A 21,162-nucleotide genomic window follows, 5' to 3' on the forward strand; every position below is an offset into this window, starting at 1 on the left:
TATGCACCGGGAGATCGGGTCTGGCTCTCGACCCGAAACCTGCCCCTTCGCCTGCCCTGCCGGAAGCTGGGTCGGCGGTTTGTGGGGCCATTTAAAGTCCTGAGGAGATTGAACGAGGTATGCTATAGGTTACAACTGCCCATTAATTACTGCATTAACCCCTCGTTCCATGTGTCTCTCCTCAGGCCGGTGGTGGCTGGTCCACTCCAGGAGAGTGAGGTACGAGAGGCTCCTCCGCCCCCGTTGGACATCGAGGGGGCTCCGGCGTACTCAGTCCGTCAGACGGGGTGCCTGCAGTATCTCATGGAGTGGGAGGGGTACGGTCCGGAGGAAAGGTGCTGGGTCCCCAGGAGGGACATCCTAGATCCCTCCATGTTGAGGGACTTCCACCGGAGTCATCCGACTCGCCCTGCTCCGCGTCCTCATGGCCGTCCCCGAGGCCGGGGTCGGCGCACGGCTGGAGCCGCGCGTCAAGGGGGGGGGGGGTACTGTCACGGAATCAGCCGAGGCTGCTCCTCCTCCTTGCTCGGGCAGGCTTCGGCGTTCGTCGTCCCCGGAGTACTAGCTGCCACCGATCTATGTTTCTGTGTTTGACTTGTTTTGTCTTGATTGTGTACACCTGTTTCCTATTATGTTGTATTGTATTCCCTATTTAACCCTCTGTCGTTCATTGTGTGTTGTGTGTGATTGTTCTCGTCATTTTCGGCAGCTGCTAGTGTGCGGGTATTCCCCTCCCTGTTTGGAGGTTGTTTTGTTGCACCAGATCTTATTTAGGAGCTTCATAGCAAAGGGGGTGAATACATATGCACGCACCACTTTTCCGTTGTATATTTTTTTGAATTTTTTTAAAGCAATTTGGACTCTTTTGTGTATGTCCATTACATGAAATCCAAATAAAAATCAATTTCAATTACAGGTTGTAATGCAACAAAATAGGAAAAAACACCAAGGGGGTGAATACTTTTGCAAGGCACTGTAGGGAAAATTCAAGTATCATGTAGTAGCCTAAACCTATCGCTGTTACATTGAACTGGGTGAATGGAATATGAATGACAGTCATCCAATATGCTGTAATAGAAATAAGGTCATGCTCATGAGAAAAAATGATTGTCCTCCCTCATCTTAAACGGCACCTACCGCCACTGGTTTCCATCCAACTGTGACAGATTTTCATGTGAATATTCTCAAATCTGCACAAACAAAGTTGGTGTGTTTTCACCAAATGAACTTATTGTGGATAGAAATCAGTGTGTGATGATGTAGTGCACACAAAATGTACTTAAAATGTCACTTAAGTTAAATAGCAAATGTGCCTACTCTGGTCTTGGCACATGCGCTCTAGCCAACAGCTGGCAGATACAGTGCGGGTAGGCTGTGCGGGTAGGTTATAGTCTACAATAGCTAGGTTTTAATCCAATTGACGACAGATTTTCATGCAAATATTCTAAAATCTGCATAAAACAGTATGCACATTTTCCCACCAGAGACGTGTTTCCATCAAATTGACTGGTTGCGGATAAAAGGCTGTTCATGTAAAATACATTTTGCGGTTAAATTCCCAAGTACCTAAATATATATAATATTAAATGGGTTTCCCAATTTTTCAACTCTACTGATGGTTTTATCACAACAAAAATTGCATTATAGCAAATGTGCCCACTCTAGTCTTGGCACGTACGCTCTAGCAGATACAGTGCGGGTATAGCCTACTACATGATGAGATTATTGTGGATAAGAGCAATAATCTTTTTTTGTCAAATTGCAGTCAAGCACAGGGCTGGACTACCACATTTTGGGTCCTGGGGTACCGACCTCCTCCAGTTTTTTCATTGTCATTCTCAGCTGATACAGATACTGTATGTTGTCTGGTGTTAATGGACCTACCAGAGTGGTCATACCTTCCTGTGTGGTGTCCCGTATACAACAGGAGTTCCCTGATCCTGGTGCAGAATACACAGGGTTTCTCCCTCCCCATGTTGACCGATACCGTTCAATACAATAATAAAAAAAGACAATACATGTAAAAGTTGTTTAGTAAAATGTTAATGCCGAGTACCAGGTCTCTCTCCATTGAGAGACATCAGTATCAATCACGTCTGTCAGTCTGGACTTCATCACATCATCTTGCAAGTCTCCATGTGCTGGCTCCATACATGTTCCTGTGAACACATACACACATAGTCACTGTTCTATTACCAATGGCAGTTAGGGATAGGTGAAATGTGTTTACATCCCTGTTAGTGAGCATTTCTCCTTTGCCAAGATAATCCATCCACCTGACAGGTGTGGCATATCAAGAAGCTGAATAAACAACATGATCATTACACAGGTGCACCTTGTGCTGGGGACAATAAAAGGCCACTAAAATGTTCAGTCTGCCACACAGTCTCAAGTTTTGAGGGAGTGTGCAATTGGCCTGCTGACTGCATGTCTCGGCTGAATTCATGACAATGCAGGAATGTTTCACCAGAGCTGTTGTCAGAGAATTGAATGTTCATTTCTGTACAATAAGCCGCCTCCAACGTTATTTTAGAGAATTTGGCAGTAGGTCGAACCAGCCTCACAACCGCAGACTACGTGTAACCACGTCAGCTCAGGACCTACACATCCGGCTTCACCTGCGGTATCGTCTGAGACCAGCCACCCGGACAGCTGATGAAACTGTGGGTTTGCAAAAATGAAGAATTGCTGCACAAACTGTCAGACACTGTCTCAGGGAAGCTCATCTGCATGCTCGTTGTCCTCACCAGGGTCTTGACCTGACTACAGTTTGGCGTTGTAACCGACTTCAGTGGGCAAATGCTCACCTTCAATGGCCACTGGCACGCTGGAGAAGTGTGCTCTTCATGGATGAATCCCGGTTTCAACTGTAACGGGCAGATGGCAGACAGTGTGTATGGCGTTGTGTGGGCGAGCGGTTTGCTGAACAGAGTGTCCACACGACCCCACTGTTATGGTATGGGCAGACATAAGCTACGGACAACGAACACAATTTAATTTTATCGATGGCAATTTGAATGCACAGAGATACCGTGACGGCCTGAGGCCCATTGTCCTGAGGCCCATTGTTGTGCCATTCATCCATTGCCATCACCTTTTTTCAAAGGTCTCTGTGACCAACAGAGGCATGTCTGTATTCCCAGTCATGTGAAATCCACAGATTAGGGCTTTATGAATTCATTTCAATTGAATGATTTCCTTATGAACTGTAACTCAGTAAAATCTTTGATATTGTTGCATGTTGCGTTTATATTTTTGTTCAGTATATGTTGAAGTTTGAACTATACCTACCAAATTCTGTTCTCCATATCGACGACCGTTGGTGAACAGGCAAGAGGTGAAGCTGGAGGTGAGATCTTTGCCAGAGCCCCATTGATGGGAATAGCAGCATAGACCAGCTCCTGGCCCCTCATCAAAGATACTGGTCGGTCACACACCTTGTGGAACCAACTTGATCTCTGCGTTCACCTTTCTATTTACAGTGAGGGAAAAAAGTATTTGATCCCCTGCTGATTTTGTACGTTTGCCCACTGACAAAGAAATGATCAGTCTATAATTTTAATGGTAGGTTTATTTGAACAGTGAGAGACAGAATAACAACAAACAAATCCAGAAAAACGCATGTCAAAAATGTTATAAATTGATTTGCATTTTAATGAGGGAAATAAGTATTTGACCCCTCTGCAAAACATGACTTAGTACTTGGTGGCAAAACCCTTGTTGGCAATCACAGAGGTCAGACGTTTCTTGTAGTTGGCCACCAGGTTTGCACACATCTCAGGAGGGATTTTGTCCCACTCCTCTTTGCAGAGCTTCTCCAAGTCATTAATGTTTTGAGGCTGACGTTTGGCAACTCGAACCTTCAGCTCCCTCCACATATTGTCTATGGGATTAAGGTCTGGAGACTGGCTAGGCCACTCCAGGACCTTAATGTGCTTCTTCTTGAGCCACTCCTTTGTTGCCTTGGCTGTGTGTTTTGGGTCATTGTCATGCTGGAATACCCATCCACGACCCCTTTTCAATGCCCTGGCTGAGGGAAGGAGGTTCTCACCCAAGATTTGACGGTACATGGCCCCGTCCATCGTCCCTTTGATGCGGTGAAGTTGTCCTGTCCCCTTAGCAGAAAAACACCCCCAAAGCATAATGTTTCCACCTCCATGTTTGACGGTGGGGATGGTGTTCTTGGGGTCATAGGCAGCATTCCTCCTCCTCCAAACACGGTGAGTTGAGTTGATGCCAAAGAGCTCCATTTTGGTCTCATCTGACCACAACACTTTCACCCAGTTCTCCTCTGAATCATTCAGATGTTCATTGGCAAACTTCAGAAGGGCATGTATATATGCTTTCTTGAGCAGGGGGACCTTGCGGGCGCTGCAGGATTTCAGTCCTTCACGGCGTAGTGTGTTACCAATTGTTTTCTTGGTGACTATGGTCCCTGCTGCCTTGAGATCATTGACAAGATCCTCCCGTGTAGTTCTGGGATGATTCCTCACAGTTCTCATGATCATTGCAACTCCACGAGGTGAGATCTTGCATGGAGCCCCAGGCCGAGGGAGATTGACAGTTATTTTGTGTTTCTTCCATTTGCGAATAATTGCACCAACTGTTGTCACCTTCTCACCAAGCTGCTTGGTGATGGTCTTGTAGCCCATTCCAGCCTTGTGTAGGTCTACAATCTTGTCCCTGACATCCTTGGAGAGCTCTTTGGTCTTGGCCATGGTGGAGAGTTTGGAATCTGATTGATTGATTGCTTCTGTGGACAGGTGTCTTTTATACAGGTAACAAGCTGAGATTAGGAGCACTCCCTTTAACTATCCCGTTGTCCTAGGGTCAAAATGACCCGCCACTGTGTTGAACCAACTTTATTTAATTTGTATATTTTTTGGATCATTTGTGAGAAGGACTTTCTTTAAAGTCTCACTGCCTCCTTCTCACAAATGATCCCCAAAATATAAAAATTAAATAAAGTTGGTTCAACACAGTGGCGGGTCATTTTGACCCTAGGACAACGGGAGGGTTAAGAGTGTGCTCCTAATCTCAGCTCATTACCTGTATAAAAGACACCTGGGAGCCAGAAATCTTTCTGATTGAGAGGGGGTCAAATACTTATTTCCCTCATTAAAATGCAAATCAATTTATAACATTTTTGACAAGCATTTTTCTGGATTTTGTTGTTGTTATTCTGTCTCTCACTGTTCAAATAAACCTACCATTAAAATGATAGACTGATAATTTCTTTGTCAGTGGGCAAACGTACAAAATCAGCAGGGGATCAAATTATTTTTTCACTCACTGTAATATCATAAAATGTGAAGTGAAATAGAATGGTGAACACAGCGATCAGGCTGGTTCCACAAGGCTAGGTTATGTCCTGGACATTATATGGGGCGGCAGGAAGCCTAGAGGTTAAGAGCGTTGAGCCAGTAACCGAAAGGTTGCAGGTTCAAATCCCCAAACCGACTAGGTGAAAAATCTGTCGATGTGCCCTTGAGCAAGGCACTTAATCCTAATTGCTCCTGTAAGTCGCTCTGAATAAGAGTGTCTGCTAAAATGTAATTATGCATCTAAGAAGTAGAAAATAAGCAACAAATAATGTGAATTTACATAAATTATGTTTCACAATTGGGTTATCAACGTTGCTGATAGCTAGCTAGGTAATATCAGCTATGATATTGATAATGATTATCAAAATATGCATAACCATCAGTCAATGGTCTAGCTAGCGGTATACTCACCACCACTGGGGACCAACGACCTCCAACCACCTATTCCGCATTATAGGGTATACCTATCTTCAACCTAGCTGGAAACATGCATTGCATGGTCAGTCCGTATAGGGATTTTTAGTCTCAAACGGCCGTGTTCCTTTGAAAGCGTGGGTTGGGGGCTATGAAACAATGGAGCCCCATTCAATTAAGGGAATGGATGTGGGCGGAGGGGTGATTTGCATGTGAAGCTTGGCAGAAGGGGTCATGATTTGTTGACGTAATTGTAATTCAAACCCAACCTTAATTTACTCGTTGTGACGCACTGAGGTTCCAAAGTCAGTTTTAGACAAGACTGACTTTATGACCAGAATTATCCTATTTACACATTGTAATCAATTTTGACATTGGAATAAATGTTTCTAACTCATATCGATGCCACATAGGCCGTTTTCAAAGGGATTAGTTGGTTTTTAGGGGCAGTCGCTCTTTAAGAAATGCCATTGGTTGGTGGATATAAAGTCTAAGACTTTTGATGCAGAATTTGTTACAGGAAATAATAATTGCCAGCTGGTCAGGTTAGCATAGGGCTAAGTGTGCTAGGTTTTCTGATGGGAAAAGCTAACGTAGCGTTATATCACGTGCAATTACGTCGACGACAGTAATTGGCTGATACGGATTTTGAGACGGAGAAAACATTTAAGAGCTGGATTCAATCCGTATCGTGAAAGAATTGCGGAAGATCTGCGTAGAAATGTAAAGGTAATTTCCGATTGAGCTGACATATGCAGCGTTTACCGTGAATGCAGTCTCCGCGAATGCGGGAACATTGGTTTTAAATTTGAATTGCACTATAACGCGGCTCTTCCGCGATACTTCTGCGATACAGATTAAATCCAGCCATAGGTTAAAACTTTTTCTAACATTCGCAAGTATGGACCCGAAGAGTTTTATTAAACTTGGGGCTCGATTCAATTGCCGAAGTTCAGCGCTATAGCGCAATTGAAATTTAAAGGCAATGTTTTCGCGTTAGCAGAGACTGCTTTCACTGTAACCGCTGCATATCTCGGCTCAATCGGAAATGACCTTTCAAATTGATATCATTGCTTGAGTACATAAATTGCTAAAAACAACAATGTACACATTTTCAAATCTAGATAGAAGATTTATGACCAGACAATCAAAGCTAACAATTTCTTATATTAGTCATATTTAAATGTTCTTGTAGAAATTGCCCAATGTCAATAGGTATTGCATGGCATTGCTTATATTTCAATACATAATAGCTTTATATAACACTCATGACTAGTGATGGCTATTGTGTCATGGTTCCACCTGTCACCAGAAAGCGGCAGAGACCGTCCTCGAGACATTACCAACACTCAGGTACTATTACTCATGATGATTTCCCTGTTAAGAGAGGTGTGTTTTCTGTTGTCCTTTGCAGAAGCTTAAATTTTTTGCCGTGTGCGTTTGTCTCCTGAGTGAGTTTTCGAGACTTAGTATTTGTTGTGTTTCCCGTGTTACTGTGATCCTTCGGTTGCCGTTTCTCAGTAAAGTATTATGTTTATCCTTAACCACTGATTCCTCGTCTGGTTTCTTCTCTGTTCCTGGGTCTCTGCTCCACAAGAGGCCTCGATCATTCTCTATGTTGTAGCTAAATAACACCCATTTTAAATGATATACCCATGATGCTTTGTATTAATTATTCAAACAAGCCACTCCCATTAGTCTTAACATCACAAGATCAGGTCAAGATCAGGACAAGATCAGGACGAAGGACGCATGTTAATGGCAGTTATAGACAGGGCTAGAGACACTGGCCTGGGCTGTCCATGATTGGTGCATTGGAAAGTTGCCTTGTACAGTCTTAGCAATAGAATGTATTACAGTATATAACAAAGCCATGCCAACCACACTTTATCCAGGTTAATTCATTGCATTCTATTTCTCCCATGTAGCGTGATTGTACACTCTCTTATATCACTTGAGAGTCAGTGGAGGCTGCTGAGGGGAGGACGGCTCTGACTATCCTACCGATCCTTGACTTCGGCGATGTCATTTACAAAATAGCTTCCAACACTCTACTCAGCAAATTGGATGTAGTCTATCACAGTGCCATCCGTTTTGTCACCAAAGCCCCATATACTACCCACCATTGTGACCTGTACGCTCTCGTTGGCTGGCCCTCACTACATATTCGTCGCCAAACCCACTGGCTCCAGGTCATCTATAAATCACTGCTAGGCAAATCCCCGCCTTATCTTAGCTCATTGGTCAACATGTCAAGCAAACAGGATACGACTAACAAGTTTGCTTCCTGTCACAACCAAATGGTGTGCTCATTCACTCACTTTCTCTTTCTCAGTCAATATTGATATTACTGTACTGTAATAAATGAAGAATTTGGCTTTTGGCTCATTGGGTTAAAGCTGACATACACTGCCCAGCAGTTGTATAATGTGTTCTCCAATGGGGGTAATTAATTTAATTGTTAACAGCTTGCGACTGTCGATGATGTGAATGCAATGCAATGTTGGTTACACATTTTTTTTTATGACACGTTAGTTTAGTGTAAGCTATAATTGATTGTATGAATATGATGGATGAAGTGCCTTTGTGCCTGACATGATGATGATATTAATATTATTACCTTTACATTTTTGTCATTTTCAGACACATTTAGCAGACGCTCTTATCCAGAGCGACTTACAGTTAGTGAGTGCATACATTTTTTATGTGGAAAGTCTTTTCAAGCTTATGTGTGGCATGCAGTGTGTGCTTCTGCTATTATAACAACTTGGGTCGCATTGTAGCAATCCAGACTCAAACCACGCTCATACACTTAATGGTGTTAAGAATCAACAAGAATTCAGGATAGAGGACCAGACTTGAATGCAACCACTTTAACTAGCCTTGAACGCAGCTCCCTAGCAACTCAACAAGCATCAGCTGCAACTCATAGCTAATCAGCCTCCACACCTGAACCCTCTACTTAAAGGGACATTTCACCAGTTTTTTTTACTTCATATCATCATCTCCAGCACCACCCCAACATCAGCATATGTGAAAATGGTATTTTTTTAATGTTTTGTAGTAAGAAATATAGAGAAAGATAAGTGTTTCCAATGACATCATCAACCAATTAGTAGCAATTAGTAGGCAATGCGTACTCACAATTGATCAAAATCACACAATGCACACCGATGATGTCATTGGAAACACTTCTCATCCTATATCTAATTAACTACAAAACATAGAAATGCACCATTTTCACATATGTTGATGTTGGTGTGGTGCTGGAAATGATGAATGCGAAGTTGAAAAAGTTTCCCTTTAAACCTGACCGAACTAACATTCCTCCTCTTCATTCTGCAGTGCATCTCTGTTGCACCACATTGCCTTGCTAGCCTTATCAAGTTTTGCCTTCCTCACCTTCAACACCTTCTATCTAGTATATATTATGTTCTTCCAAAGATATCCTGGGGGGGATTGGCATCACCACAGCAGCCTATCTACCACGGCCTGACGATGACGTCTAACTGAGACTCCACGCCAAACTCTACAGAGTCCATCCCCTGGATCCTTCACCTGCAGCCCTTGGCTTCATCCGGTCCATTCTCACATCCATTCCATTTCCTCAATTAAATATTCTAAACCCATTTCGATGTCTGGTCCTTAAACTCGTGAATTTAAACGAGTTTTTTTATTGACTTTGACAAGGGCCACATTTACAAGTTCCAAGAGTTTATTTTTATTTTTTATTTTTCTAATCATTTCACAGAACCATCCACAATCAAACTCATGTTGCCTGCCCTCTCAGTAAAACAAGTATAATATTACAAACAAAGAATTACAATAACTTCATAATACATCAGCAATATATAGAATATATAGGGTCAATATGTTCTATAGCAAATGTAGGGCACACAAATCAGATCACATGATTCAGTCATACTGGCATTTGAACTATACAATGATGTCGTCTCAGACACACGGTCTTGTTCACATAAATCGATAGGCTACATCTTAAATAAGCATTATTTGGGGCTCAACGCTGTCAGATGTTGGCTACCATGGAAACCAACAAATGTGCTTTTGTGCTGATGTTTATCGAATTACACATTCAATTTGAGCAGTCCTTCCAAGTGAGGGTAAATTGATTCTTGTCATATTTCAGTGTGCAGAAATGCGCTAGAATGGAGGCTATATGACCCCACGTTGTGACGCATGAGGGAGCTCGGTGCGCTTTGGATAGGTTTATGGTACCCTTTTACGCGGGTAAAATGTTAATGTTTCTCTACACCTAGGAACACAAGAAAGCAAAAATGCACGTCGATGGAACCAAATACAATGTTGTTTGTCATTGAGATATGGTCGATCTATGTTTTTAATTCTTCCCTAGGCCGAAATGGTTAGCCGACGCCTTTGGTGAGCCCAGCGAACATTTACGCACCAAGAATGTTTAACCATTTCCGTGCCCGCAGCGTGACTGTTTTATTAACCTTGGGTTGTACACACAGAATATGCAATAAAGTACTCAAAATCAATCGGGGCATGAACTCTGTGCAGTAATAAATAAGTATGTTATTTGTCTTCTCTGTCTGTTGGCAAGGAGACCATGGTGTCCAGAGCTGTTTATCAGCTATATACAATGCATCCTGTACAGAAAATATAACCGTGCGCTAACTCGTGGGTTAATATATAATTTGGACCATATGGCATTTTAAAATCCACCCTTTATTTCGGTGGCACTTCGATCTGTGTGGACCTAGCTAATGATGCCCAATTAGTCATTAAACAGGACCAAAAGACGAGCCTTGTGTGGTTTCACATTTGCTAATATTTGCTAGTCAAATATTTCCTTTGAAACGTTTACAACGCATTTTATCTGCTGGCTGGTCAAGAGACATCTGCGAGGGTTTTCCTCGTCCTTTTTTTCTAAATGAAGGTCCCAATTGGTCCCCCCACATTCGCCCTATCCGACTATTTGTTCATGCTTGAAAGAAAATGTAATAAAAGAGTCTGGATGATGGATTTATGATTTATCAAAAGCACTTTACCATATGGCAGTCGACATCGGGACAGATTTTCAAATGTTAGCTTTAAAAAAAGGAGACTCGATGGGACTAATCTAAAACACTTACCTCGGAAAGGATGCTCAAGTCACGTGACCCGAGACGTGTCGCTTGGAGATGAAATACAGTAAATGGAATTAACTTACCTTTGGTGTCACATTGTGTGAAATTCGACTTTGAAAGACCAAAATGAGTATCTTCAGTAGCCCAACAGAATTTTTTTTGTTAATGTAGCATACAAAAGTCGAATCTTGACGTAGCATATGGTCCATCTTCAGGATGTAGTACTGTATATATAAGAATACCTTGTGCTTATGCGCATAATTGTCTAGAGAGAGCAGTGGATGCGAACTTCCTATTCCCTTATATTATGTACCTAACCAAATAATTAATACGGAATTGAATAGCCTAACGGACTAGCCTTGAAACCCATTTAGATGTAAACCTATAGTCCACTGTAAATTCACTGCATGTGAGATAGAATTGCTCCTGTTGACCTTACAGTTTATGATATGGTCTCGCATTCTTCTGCTTCAAGTTCACAATTACAAAAGCTGTTTTACTAGGTCTAGTTAACACCATAATAATATACTTTTTTTTTTTTTTTTTTTTTACAAATATCTTGGGAAATAATTGTGACCCCACATTGAAAACAAATTTCACATTGGCACTTTATAAGAAAGGGTCATCCATATTTTTATCCTATAATTTGTGTGGTCAAATATTGTGGTTCGCAGGTTGATTTCCAGACAATCGAGTCTGAATAGACTAGGTTACTTGAGAGTCAGGAAAAGTAGGCATACATGCAATATTGACATTTCTCCTATCAGACCGCTACGTCATCTAGAAAAGGCTGATAGGCTATATATTTGTGAAGTCACACGTGATTCCTGTCAGTGGCGACCTGTGCAACAGACAGGTGTGAATTGGCATCCCCTCAGACTCGGAATATTTACATTTTACAGGTGAGGTGTTTTACGCACTTTACAATCAGGTCAGTGCACTGGCCAGCTTTTGGGGATGAAGTTCCTCATATAACAGTTTATTCTCTTTTTTATCAAATCAAAGGAAAATCAGCACTGTGAATTATACAGGGATGATCTTATTGTTTCATTTGATAAGGCTCTGACGAACCAGTTGACATGTGCGGAACGAATGTGGACCTGTCAAACGAAGGTAGGCCTATATTCAAACGAAGGACTAATTGTAATGTGTTAGAAGATTATTAATACCATTGAATTGAGTGGAGACATTTTTTCCAACAATATTCAAAGAAAAATGCTGATGCATAAAGCGGTAAAATAGGTTTAAGTCTTATAAAAGCTATTTTATTCTGTTATATTCTAAGGAAGCGGGTGTGTAAATCAGCTTGGTGGGATGTTTCTGAACGGCAGGCCGCTTCCAGCTTATAAAAGGAGGAAGATGATCGAACTGGCATCGGAAGGAGTGCGCCCATGCGAGATCTCCAGAATTCTGCAGGTGCGCATCAGCAGGCTTATAGGAGCTCCGATTTGCGCGCTATTCGATACCATTCGATACATGAAAAGCCTCATTTTATTTGATTATACATTTAATTTAATCCATTAAATAGTTGTAAAATTGTGTGCTTTCAATGATCTAGTAGTACTTCTGTTATTGTGCTTAGATGGTGGATATGAGTCGTGCGTCAATTCATGAAATCCCAAATGCGCACTCCGCTCTGGCAGGTGTCAAATGGCTGCGTCAGCAAGATCCTGAGCAGGTACCACAAAACTGGCCTCCTGGACCCGAAGGCGACCGGAGGAAGTAGACCTCGACTCCTCACCCCCGAAGTCATCTCGAAAATAATCGAATGCAAGACGGAAAACCCAACAATATTCGCCTGGGAAATCAGAAAAAAGCTCGCGGCCGAAAGAATCTGTAAGTCGGCCAAAGTTCCCAGTGTAAGTGAAATCACAAGCTACACCAGAATGATACAACGTGTGTACAACTGGGAGGGAAATAGTTATATTTTTCTATTAATTTAAGAATGATTTAATCCTTGTCAAAAGGTGTCCTCTGTAAACCGAATTCTCAGGAAGATTCAACTCGACTCTGCGATGTTGAGAGTGGAGATTTCTACGCACCACCCCAGATACCCAGGTAGGCTACACATCCTAAATCTTGAACTGGGAGAAATACACACATTTAGGCCACATACACTGTGCACAGTTTGAAAAACATAGCCATATAGCCTACTTGTATGCATTCCAGGTCTTCCAGTGGAGACCCCAACGCAGTTAGTAGTGAAGGAGAGGGAGGAGATGGAGACAGTTGAGGTGAAGGAGCCTCCAGGGCCCCAGCATCGCAACCGCACCACCTTCACCCTGGAGCAGTGCAGAGTATTAGAGCAAGGTAGGCCTATACAGTAGTCCACTTTAGACAGAACAATGTCCTACCTTTACTTCGACAACTGTTTAGGTCCATTTAGGCTATGTATTTATAAATGTGGAGTGGATGCACGAAAGATTAGGCTACAACGACTTAGTTTGATTAGACTTATTCCTATTTCACCAAGGCTTGTTTTAGAGCAGTTGGAAAATCTGTTATCATTTCAAGCTGAGCTTTGAATGCTCTTTCATCCATTTTTTCCCTCCCAAACTGAACAGAATTCACACGGAGCCACTACGCAGACATGTTCACCAGGGAAAAACTGGCATCTGAGATCCAACTTCCAGAGGACACCATCAAGGTAACACGGCACAAACTATGCATACAACCTATGTAATTTCCTGTAAAATTACCTGTAATACTGAGCTACATCTGTTATAATTGCCATTCCCCTTTGAAGGTGTGGTTCTCAAACCGAAGGGCAAAATGGAGGCGGGAAGCCAAGCATAAGAGCAGTGTCCACGGAGCACATAGTGAGTGTGTGTATTTGTATTTATTAAGGATCCCCATTAGCTGCTGCCAAGGCAACAGTTACTCTTCCTGGGGTCCAGCAACATTAAGGCAGTTATATACAATTAAAAATATTACATTACATGTAATAACACTTTTCACAACACATTAAGTGTGTTCCCTCAAGCCACTACTCTACTACCACATATCTACAATACAAAATCCATGTGTACGTGTGTGTAGAGTGCGCGTCTTATCATGTGTATGTGTGTCTGTGCCTGTGTGTGTGTATCTTCACAGTCCCCACTGTTCCATAAGGTGTATTATTATTGTTAAAAAAAAATCTGATTCTACTGCTTGCATCAGTTACCTGATGTGGAATAGAGTTCCATGTAGCCATGGCTCTATGTAGTACTGTGCGCCTCCCATAGTCTGTTCTGGACTTGGGGATTGTGAAGAGACCTCTGGTGGCATGTCTTGTGGGGTATGAATGGGTGTACGAGCTGTGTGCTAGTAGTTTAAACAGACACCTCGGTGCATTCAGCATGTCATACACTTCTTACAAAAACAAGTGGTGATGAAGTCAATCTCTCCTCCACTTTTAACCATGTTATTATTAATGTTAGCTCTCCGTGTACATTTAAGGGACAGCCGTGTTCTGAGCCAATTGTAATTTTCCGAGGTCCCTCTTTGTGGCACATGACCACATGACTGAACAGTAGTCCAAGTGCGACAAAACTAGGGCCTGTAGGACCTGCCTTGTTGATAGTGTTGTTAAAAAGGCAGAGCAGCACTTTATTATGGATAGACTTCTCCCCATCTTAGCTACTGTTGTATCAACATGTTTTGACCATGACAGTTTCCAATCCAGGGTTACTCCAAGCAGTTTAGTCACCTCAACTTGCTCAATTTCCACATTCTAAATTACAATATTTAGTTGAGGTTTAGGGTTTAGTGAATGATTTGTCCCAAATACAATGCTTTTAGTTTTTGAAATACTTAGGACTAACTTATTCCTTGCCACCTATTCTGAAACGAACTACATCTCTTTGTTAAGTGTTGCAGTGATTTCACTCACTGTAGTAGCTGACGTGTGTAGTGTTGAGTTATCTGCATACATAGGCTTTACTCAAAGCCAGTGGCATGTCATTAGTAAAGATTGAAAAAAGGAAGGGGCCTGAACAGCTGCCCTGGGGAATTCCTGATTCTACCTGGATTATGTTGGAGACACTTTCATTAAAGAACACCCTCTGTGTTCTGTTAGACAGGTAACTCTTTATCCACAATATAGCAGGGGTGTAAAGCCATAACACACGTTTTTCCATCAGCAGACTATGATCGATAACGTCAAAAGCCGCACTGAAGTCTAACAAAACAGGTCCCACAATCTTTTTATCATCAATTTCTCTCAGCCAATCATCAGTCATTTATGTAAGTGCTTGTCAAATGTCCTTCCCTATAAGCATGCTGAAAGTCTGTTGTCAATTTGTTTACAGTAAAATAGCTTTGAATCTGGTCAAACACAATTAAAAAAAAAAAGTTTGCTAAGGGTTGGTAACAGGTTGATTGTTCGGCTATTTGAGCCAGTAAAGAGGGCTTTACTCTTCTTAGGTAGCGGAATGACTTTAGCTTCCCTACAGGCCTGACGGCACACACTTTCTAGTAGGCTTAGATTGAAGATATGGCAAATAGGAGTGGCAATATCATCCGCTATTATCCTCAGTAATTTTCCATCCAAGTTGTTAGACCCCGGTGGCTTGTCATTGTTGATAGACAACAATACTTTTTTCACCTCTTCCACACCCACTTTACGGAATTGAAAATTACAAAGCTTGTCTTTCATAATTTATACTTGGATGTGTAGTATCAGCGTTTGTTGCTGGAATGTCATGCCTAAGTTTGCTAATCTTGCCAATGAAAAAATCATTAAAGTAATTGACAATATCAGTGGGTTTTGTGATGAATGAGCCATCTGATTCAATGAGTGATGGAGCGGAGTTTGCTTTTTTGGCCAAAATGTAATTTAAGGTGCTCCAAAGCTTTTTGCTATCATTCTTTATATAATTTATCTTTGTTTCATAGTGTAGTTTCTTCTTCTTTTTATTCTGTTTAGTCACATGATTTCTCAATTTTGTAGTACGTTTGCCAATCGGTTGTGCAGCCAGACTTATTTTGCATTCCTTTTGCCTCATTCATACAATTTTTCAATTCCTCATCAATTTAACAGTTTTTACAGTCATTTTCTTAATGGGTGCATGCTTATTAGTAACTGGAATAAGACATTTCATAAATGTGTCAAGTGCAGCGTCTGGTTGATCCTCATTACACACAACAGACCAACAAATATTATTTACATCAACAACATAGGAATCACTACAAAACCTATTATACACTATATTAGGCCCAGCCTTCGGAACTTTGGTTTTCCTAGATATGGCTACTATATTGTGATCTCTACATCTGATGGATTTGAATACTGCTTTAAAGCAAATTTCTGCAGCATTAGTAAAGATGTGATCAATAAATGTGATGATTTCATTCCTGTGCTGTTTGTAACTACCCTGGTAGGTTGACTGATAATCTGAACCAGGTTGCAGGCACTGGTTACAGTTTGAAGCTTTTTCAGTCAATATTTAAATAACCCAGAAAATATACCTCTCTGTTGATATCACATACATTGACAAGCATTTCACACATGTTATCCAGATACTGACTGTTAGCACTTGGTGGTCTATAGCATCTTGAGAGAGAGAAAGAAAGAAAGAAAGAAAGAAAGAAAGAAAGAAAGAAAGAAAGAAAGAAAGAAAGAAAGAAAGAAAGAAAGAAAGAAAGAAAGAAAGAAAGAAAGAAAGAAAGAAAGAAAGAATAACAGTTCACTTTTCTTTTTAAAGCTTCAATTCTGATGAACCAAAAGAACAAAGATTTCCCTTCAGTGAATTCGATGAGAACAACCAACTCAATGACTCAACAGGTACATAAACAAGCTAAGCCCCCTGACACCATGTTGTTATGAAAATTGAGTATATACCACTGCAATTGATACTATTCATGTGCAATTAAGTATTATTAACCTTGTAGCAAGTTACCAGCTGACTAACAAAATGCTATGTTTATCTTGTTTGTGGTGTCATTACAACTGTGTTTAGACACACTGGAGGCAGAGGGAGGGTTTGGGAGTACAGTTTGACACTTCATGCTCAGAAATCTCCCAGAGATATGGTCCAGCTACTACAATAGAGAGAGGTGATTAAGCTTTTATGATGGTTTTTTTTAAGAGTGGGGCAAAGCCCTTCTCCTGGAGAGCCACTTACCATGCAGGTTTTTGCTCCAGCCCTGCCCTAACACACTCAACTCCACAAATCAACTGCTCAGTTTCTCAAAGAGAACTTAGCTAAATCAGGTGTGTTAGAGCAGGGCCGAAGCAAAATCCTGCACATTCACTAGATCTCCAGGAGAATTGGCCAACCCTGCTTTAACCATTTCAGAGATGTACCTATAAAACACAATGTGAATAGTGAATGAATGTACTACCTCACCTACAGGTACAGGAGGAACAGAAGTGTTGGGCTACAGAGGTATCTCCATTCCTCTTCCATCCTCATCCTCTCAATACTCAGGCAGCACCACGTTCCCATTGGTCCATCCCCAGGACGAGAGGACTCCATTAGCTCACCATGCAGAGAGATTCACGTTCCCATTGGCTCATCATTACACAGACGTGAGGACAGTCTTCCCATTGGCTCATCAGACTGAGAGGATGGGACATACACTGAACTATCATTGGAATGAGGGGACAGATTTCCAATTGGCTCATCACCAAACAGATGAAAGGTTTCTATTGGCTCATCACAGGGAGAGGACTGGTGGTCCATCGCTTATGGGACAGAATGTGTCTCCCCTTTTCTCGAATCAGTGAATGTCAGAGGCAAACATTTATACACACACACACAGCTCTATGGCTCTGCTGATTACTACTGGGCAGGGTATGCAACAGAATCAGCACAAAGACATTCCAATCATGACTCAATGTGCACGTTTAAAATTTTTTTTTTTTACAGGTTATTGCAACATATCTCAGTGAAATTGATGAGTTTCTGTTTTTAAAAGTATTTTCAGTAATAAAAAAATAATTTGTATTAGTTGTTATTAGTCCTATGTTGATATCCCCTCTGAATTGTACCATGTCATAATCTCTGAAGATTTGAGTGACTACCATTTTTAGGCAGGAGAGGGCGACAGAGTCCTATGGATACATTATTTCTCTCACTGCCAGACAAGTTAATCAGCTTGTTTGAGGGATTCAGTTTGAGCGATCACAGAATAACTAATCTTGATCACATAATGCAAAGTTATTTTGGATGCAAGGTGCTTTGTAGATCAGTGATTCTGCGCAGCCTGACTGCAATGCAATCCATCTCCAACACACACAATCTCTCTGAGAGAAAGAGGAATGGTGACAGTGCAGTGGGATATCTATTTTCTGTCAGTGCTCAGCATCTCCACCAGAAAGAGTCAATCAATCAATCATCTTATTATTTATAAAGCCCTTTTTACATCAGCAGATGTCACAAAGTGCTATACAGAAACCCAGCCTAAAACCCCAAACAGCAAGCAATGCAGATGTAGAAGCATGGTGGCTAGGAAAAACTCCCTAGAAAGGCAGCAACCTAGGAAGAAACCTAGAGAGGAACCAGGCTCTGAGGGGTGGCCAGTCCCCTTCTGGCTGTGCCGGGTGGAGATTATAACAGTACATGGCCATTAAGGCCAGATTTTTCTCCAAGATGTTCAAATGTTCATAGATGACCAGCAGGGTCAAATAATAATCACAGTGGTTGTAGAGGTTGCAACAGGTCAGTACATCAGGAGTAAATGTGACTTGGGTTTTCATAGCCGGGCATTTAGAGGTTGACATAGCAGGTGCAGTAGAGAGAGAGAGTTGAAAACAGCAGGTCTGGGACAAGGTAGCACATACGGTGAACAGGTCAGGGTTCCAAGCTGCAGGCAGAAGAGTGGAAACTGGAGCAGCAGCACAACCAGGTGGACTGGGGACAGCAAGGAGTCATCAGACCAGGTAGTCCTGAGGCATGGTCCTAGGGCTCAGGTCCTCCGGGATGGGAGGGAGAGAGGGAGAGAGAGAGAATTAGAGGGAGGATACTTAAATTCACACAGGACACCGGATAAGACAGGAGAATAACACCAGATAAAACAGACTGACCCTAGCCCACTGGCACATAGACTGTTGCAGCATAGATACTGGAGGCTGAGACAGGGGGGTCAGGAGACACTGTGGCCCTGGGGCCCAGACTAAGGTATCCCTGGGGCCCAGGCTAAGGTATCCCTGGGGGCCCAGACTTAGGTATCCCTGGGGCCCAGACTAAGGTATCCCTGGGGGCCCAGACTAAGGTATCTCTGGGGCCCAGGCTAACATATCCCTGGGGGCCCAGAATAAGGTATCTCTGGGGGCCCAGGCTAAGGTATCCCTGGGGCCCAGGCTAACATATCCCTGGGGCCCAGACTAACATATCCATGGGGGCCCAGACTATGGTATCCCTGGGGCCCAGACTAAGGTACAGTGAGGGAAAAAAGTATTTGATCCCCTGCTGATTTTGTACGTTTGCTCACTGACAAAGACATGATCAGTCTATAATTTTAATGGTAGGTTTATTTGAACAGTGAGAGACAGAATAACAACAAAACAATCCAGAAAAATGCATGTCAAAAATGTTATAAATTGATTAGCATTTTAATGAGGGAAATAAGTATTTGTCCCCCTCTCAATCAGAAAGATTTCTGGCTCCCAGGTGTCTTTTTATACAGGTAACGAGCTGAGATTAGGAGCACACTCTTAAAGGGAGTGCTCCTAATCTCAGCTTGTTACCTGTATAAAAGACACCTGTCCACAGAAGCAATCAATCAATCAGATTTCAAATTCTCCATCATGGCCAAGACCAAAGAGCTCTCCAAGGATGTCAGGGACAAAATTGTAGACCTACACAAGGCTGTAATGGGCTACAAGACCATCGCCAAGCAGCTTGGTGAGAAGGTGACAACAGTTGGTGTGATTATTTGCAAATGGAAGAAACACAAAATAACTGTAAATCTCCCTTGGCCTGGGGCTCCATGCAAGATCTCACCTCGTGGAGTTGCAATGATCATGAGAACGGTAAGGAATCAGCCCAGAACTACACGGGAGGATCTTGTCAATGATCTCAAGGCAGCTGGGACCATAGTCACCAAGAAAACAATTGGTAACACACTACGCCGTGAAGGACTGAAATCCTGCCACGCCCGCAAGGTCCGCCTGCTCAAGAAAGCACATATACAGGGCCGTCTGAAGTTTGCCAATGAACATCTGATTGATTCAGAGGAGAACTGGGTGAAAGTGTTGTAGTCAGATGAGACCAAAATCGAGCTCTTTGGCATCAATTTAACTCGCCGTGTTTGGAGGAGGAGGAATGCTGCCTATGACCCCAAGAACACCATCCCCACCATCAAACATGGAGGGGGAAACATTATGCTTTGGGGGTGTTTTTCTGCTAAGGGGACAGGACAACTTCACCGCATCAAAGGGACGATGGACGGAGCCATGTAACGTCAAATCTTGGGTGAGAACCTCCTTCCCTCAGCCAGGGCATTGAAAATGGGTTGTGGATGAGTATTCCAGCATGACAATGACCCAAAACACACGTCCAAGGCAACAAAGGAGTGGCTCAAGAAGAAGCACATTAAGGTCCTGGAGTGGCCTAGCCAGTCTCCAGACCTTAACCCCATAGAAAATCTGTGGAGGGAGCCTCGAAACCTTAATGACTTGGAGAAGATCTGCAAAGAGGAGTGGGACAAAATCCCTCCTGAGATGTGTGCAAACCTGGTGGCCAACTACAAGAAACGTCTGACCTCTGTGATTGCCAACAAGGGTTTTGCCACCAAGTACTAAGTCACGTTTTGCAGAGGGGTCAAATACTTATTTCCCTCATTAAAATGCAAATCAATTTATAACATTTTTGACATGCATTTTTCTGGATTTTTTTGTTGTTATTCTGTCTCTCACTGTTCAAATAAACCTACCATTAAAATTATAGGCTAATCATATCTTTGTCAGTGGGCAAACGTACAAAATCAGCAGACTACGGTATCCCTGGGGGCCAAGACTACTGTATACCCTGGTGCCCCAGACTAAGGTATCCCCGGGGCCCAGACTAAGGTATACCCGGGGCCCAGACAAAGGTATACCCTGGGGCCCAGACTAAGGTTTCCCTGGGGGCCCAGACTAAGGTATACCTGGGGGCCAGACTACAGTATCCCTGGGGGCCAAGACTATGGTATACTCTGGGGCCCAGTCTACGGTATTCCATGGGGCTCAGACTAAGGTATACCATGTGACCCAGACTAAGGTACCCCTGGGGCCCAGACTAAGGTATCCCTGGGGGACAAGTCTATGGTATACCCTGGGGCCCAGATTACGGTATGAATGTCTGTTGCTTTGACTCAGTTGTTACAACAGTGATTATGCTAATCAAGGT

The 21,162-nt window shown here is 42.5% G+C and overlaps 1 protein-coding gene across 1 annotated transcript; it reads left to right on the forward strand.

The window, feature by feature from the left end:
* The first annotated feature begins 9,481 nt into the window (after positions 1–9,481).
* pax4 (paired box 4) lies at positions 9,482–17,216 on the forward strand. Its single transcript, XM_084161754.1, is given in 6 exon segments — positions 9,482–12,262; positions 12,490–12,705; positions 12,814–12,975; positions 12,979–12,984; positions 12,988–13,156; positions 13,411–17,216. Coding segments are annotated over 6 exon segments (774 nt in total). The 5' UTR covers positions 9,482–12,160; the 3' UTR covers positions 13,530–17,216.
* Positions 17,217–21,162: the final 3,946 nt, after the last annotated feature.

This window comes from Coregonus lavaretus, assembly GCF_964263955.1.
Source record: "Coregonus lavaretus genome assembly, chromosome: 5".
Taxonomy (NCBI): Eukaryota; Metazoa; Chordata; class Actinopteri; order Salmoniformes; family Salmonidae; genus Coregonus; species Coregonus lavaretus.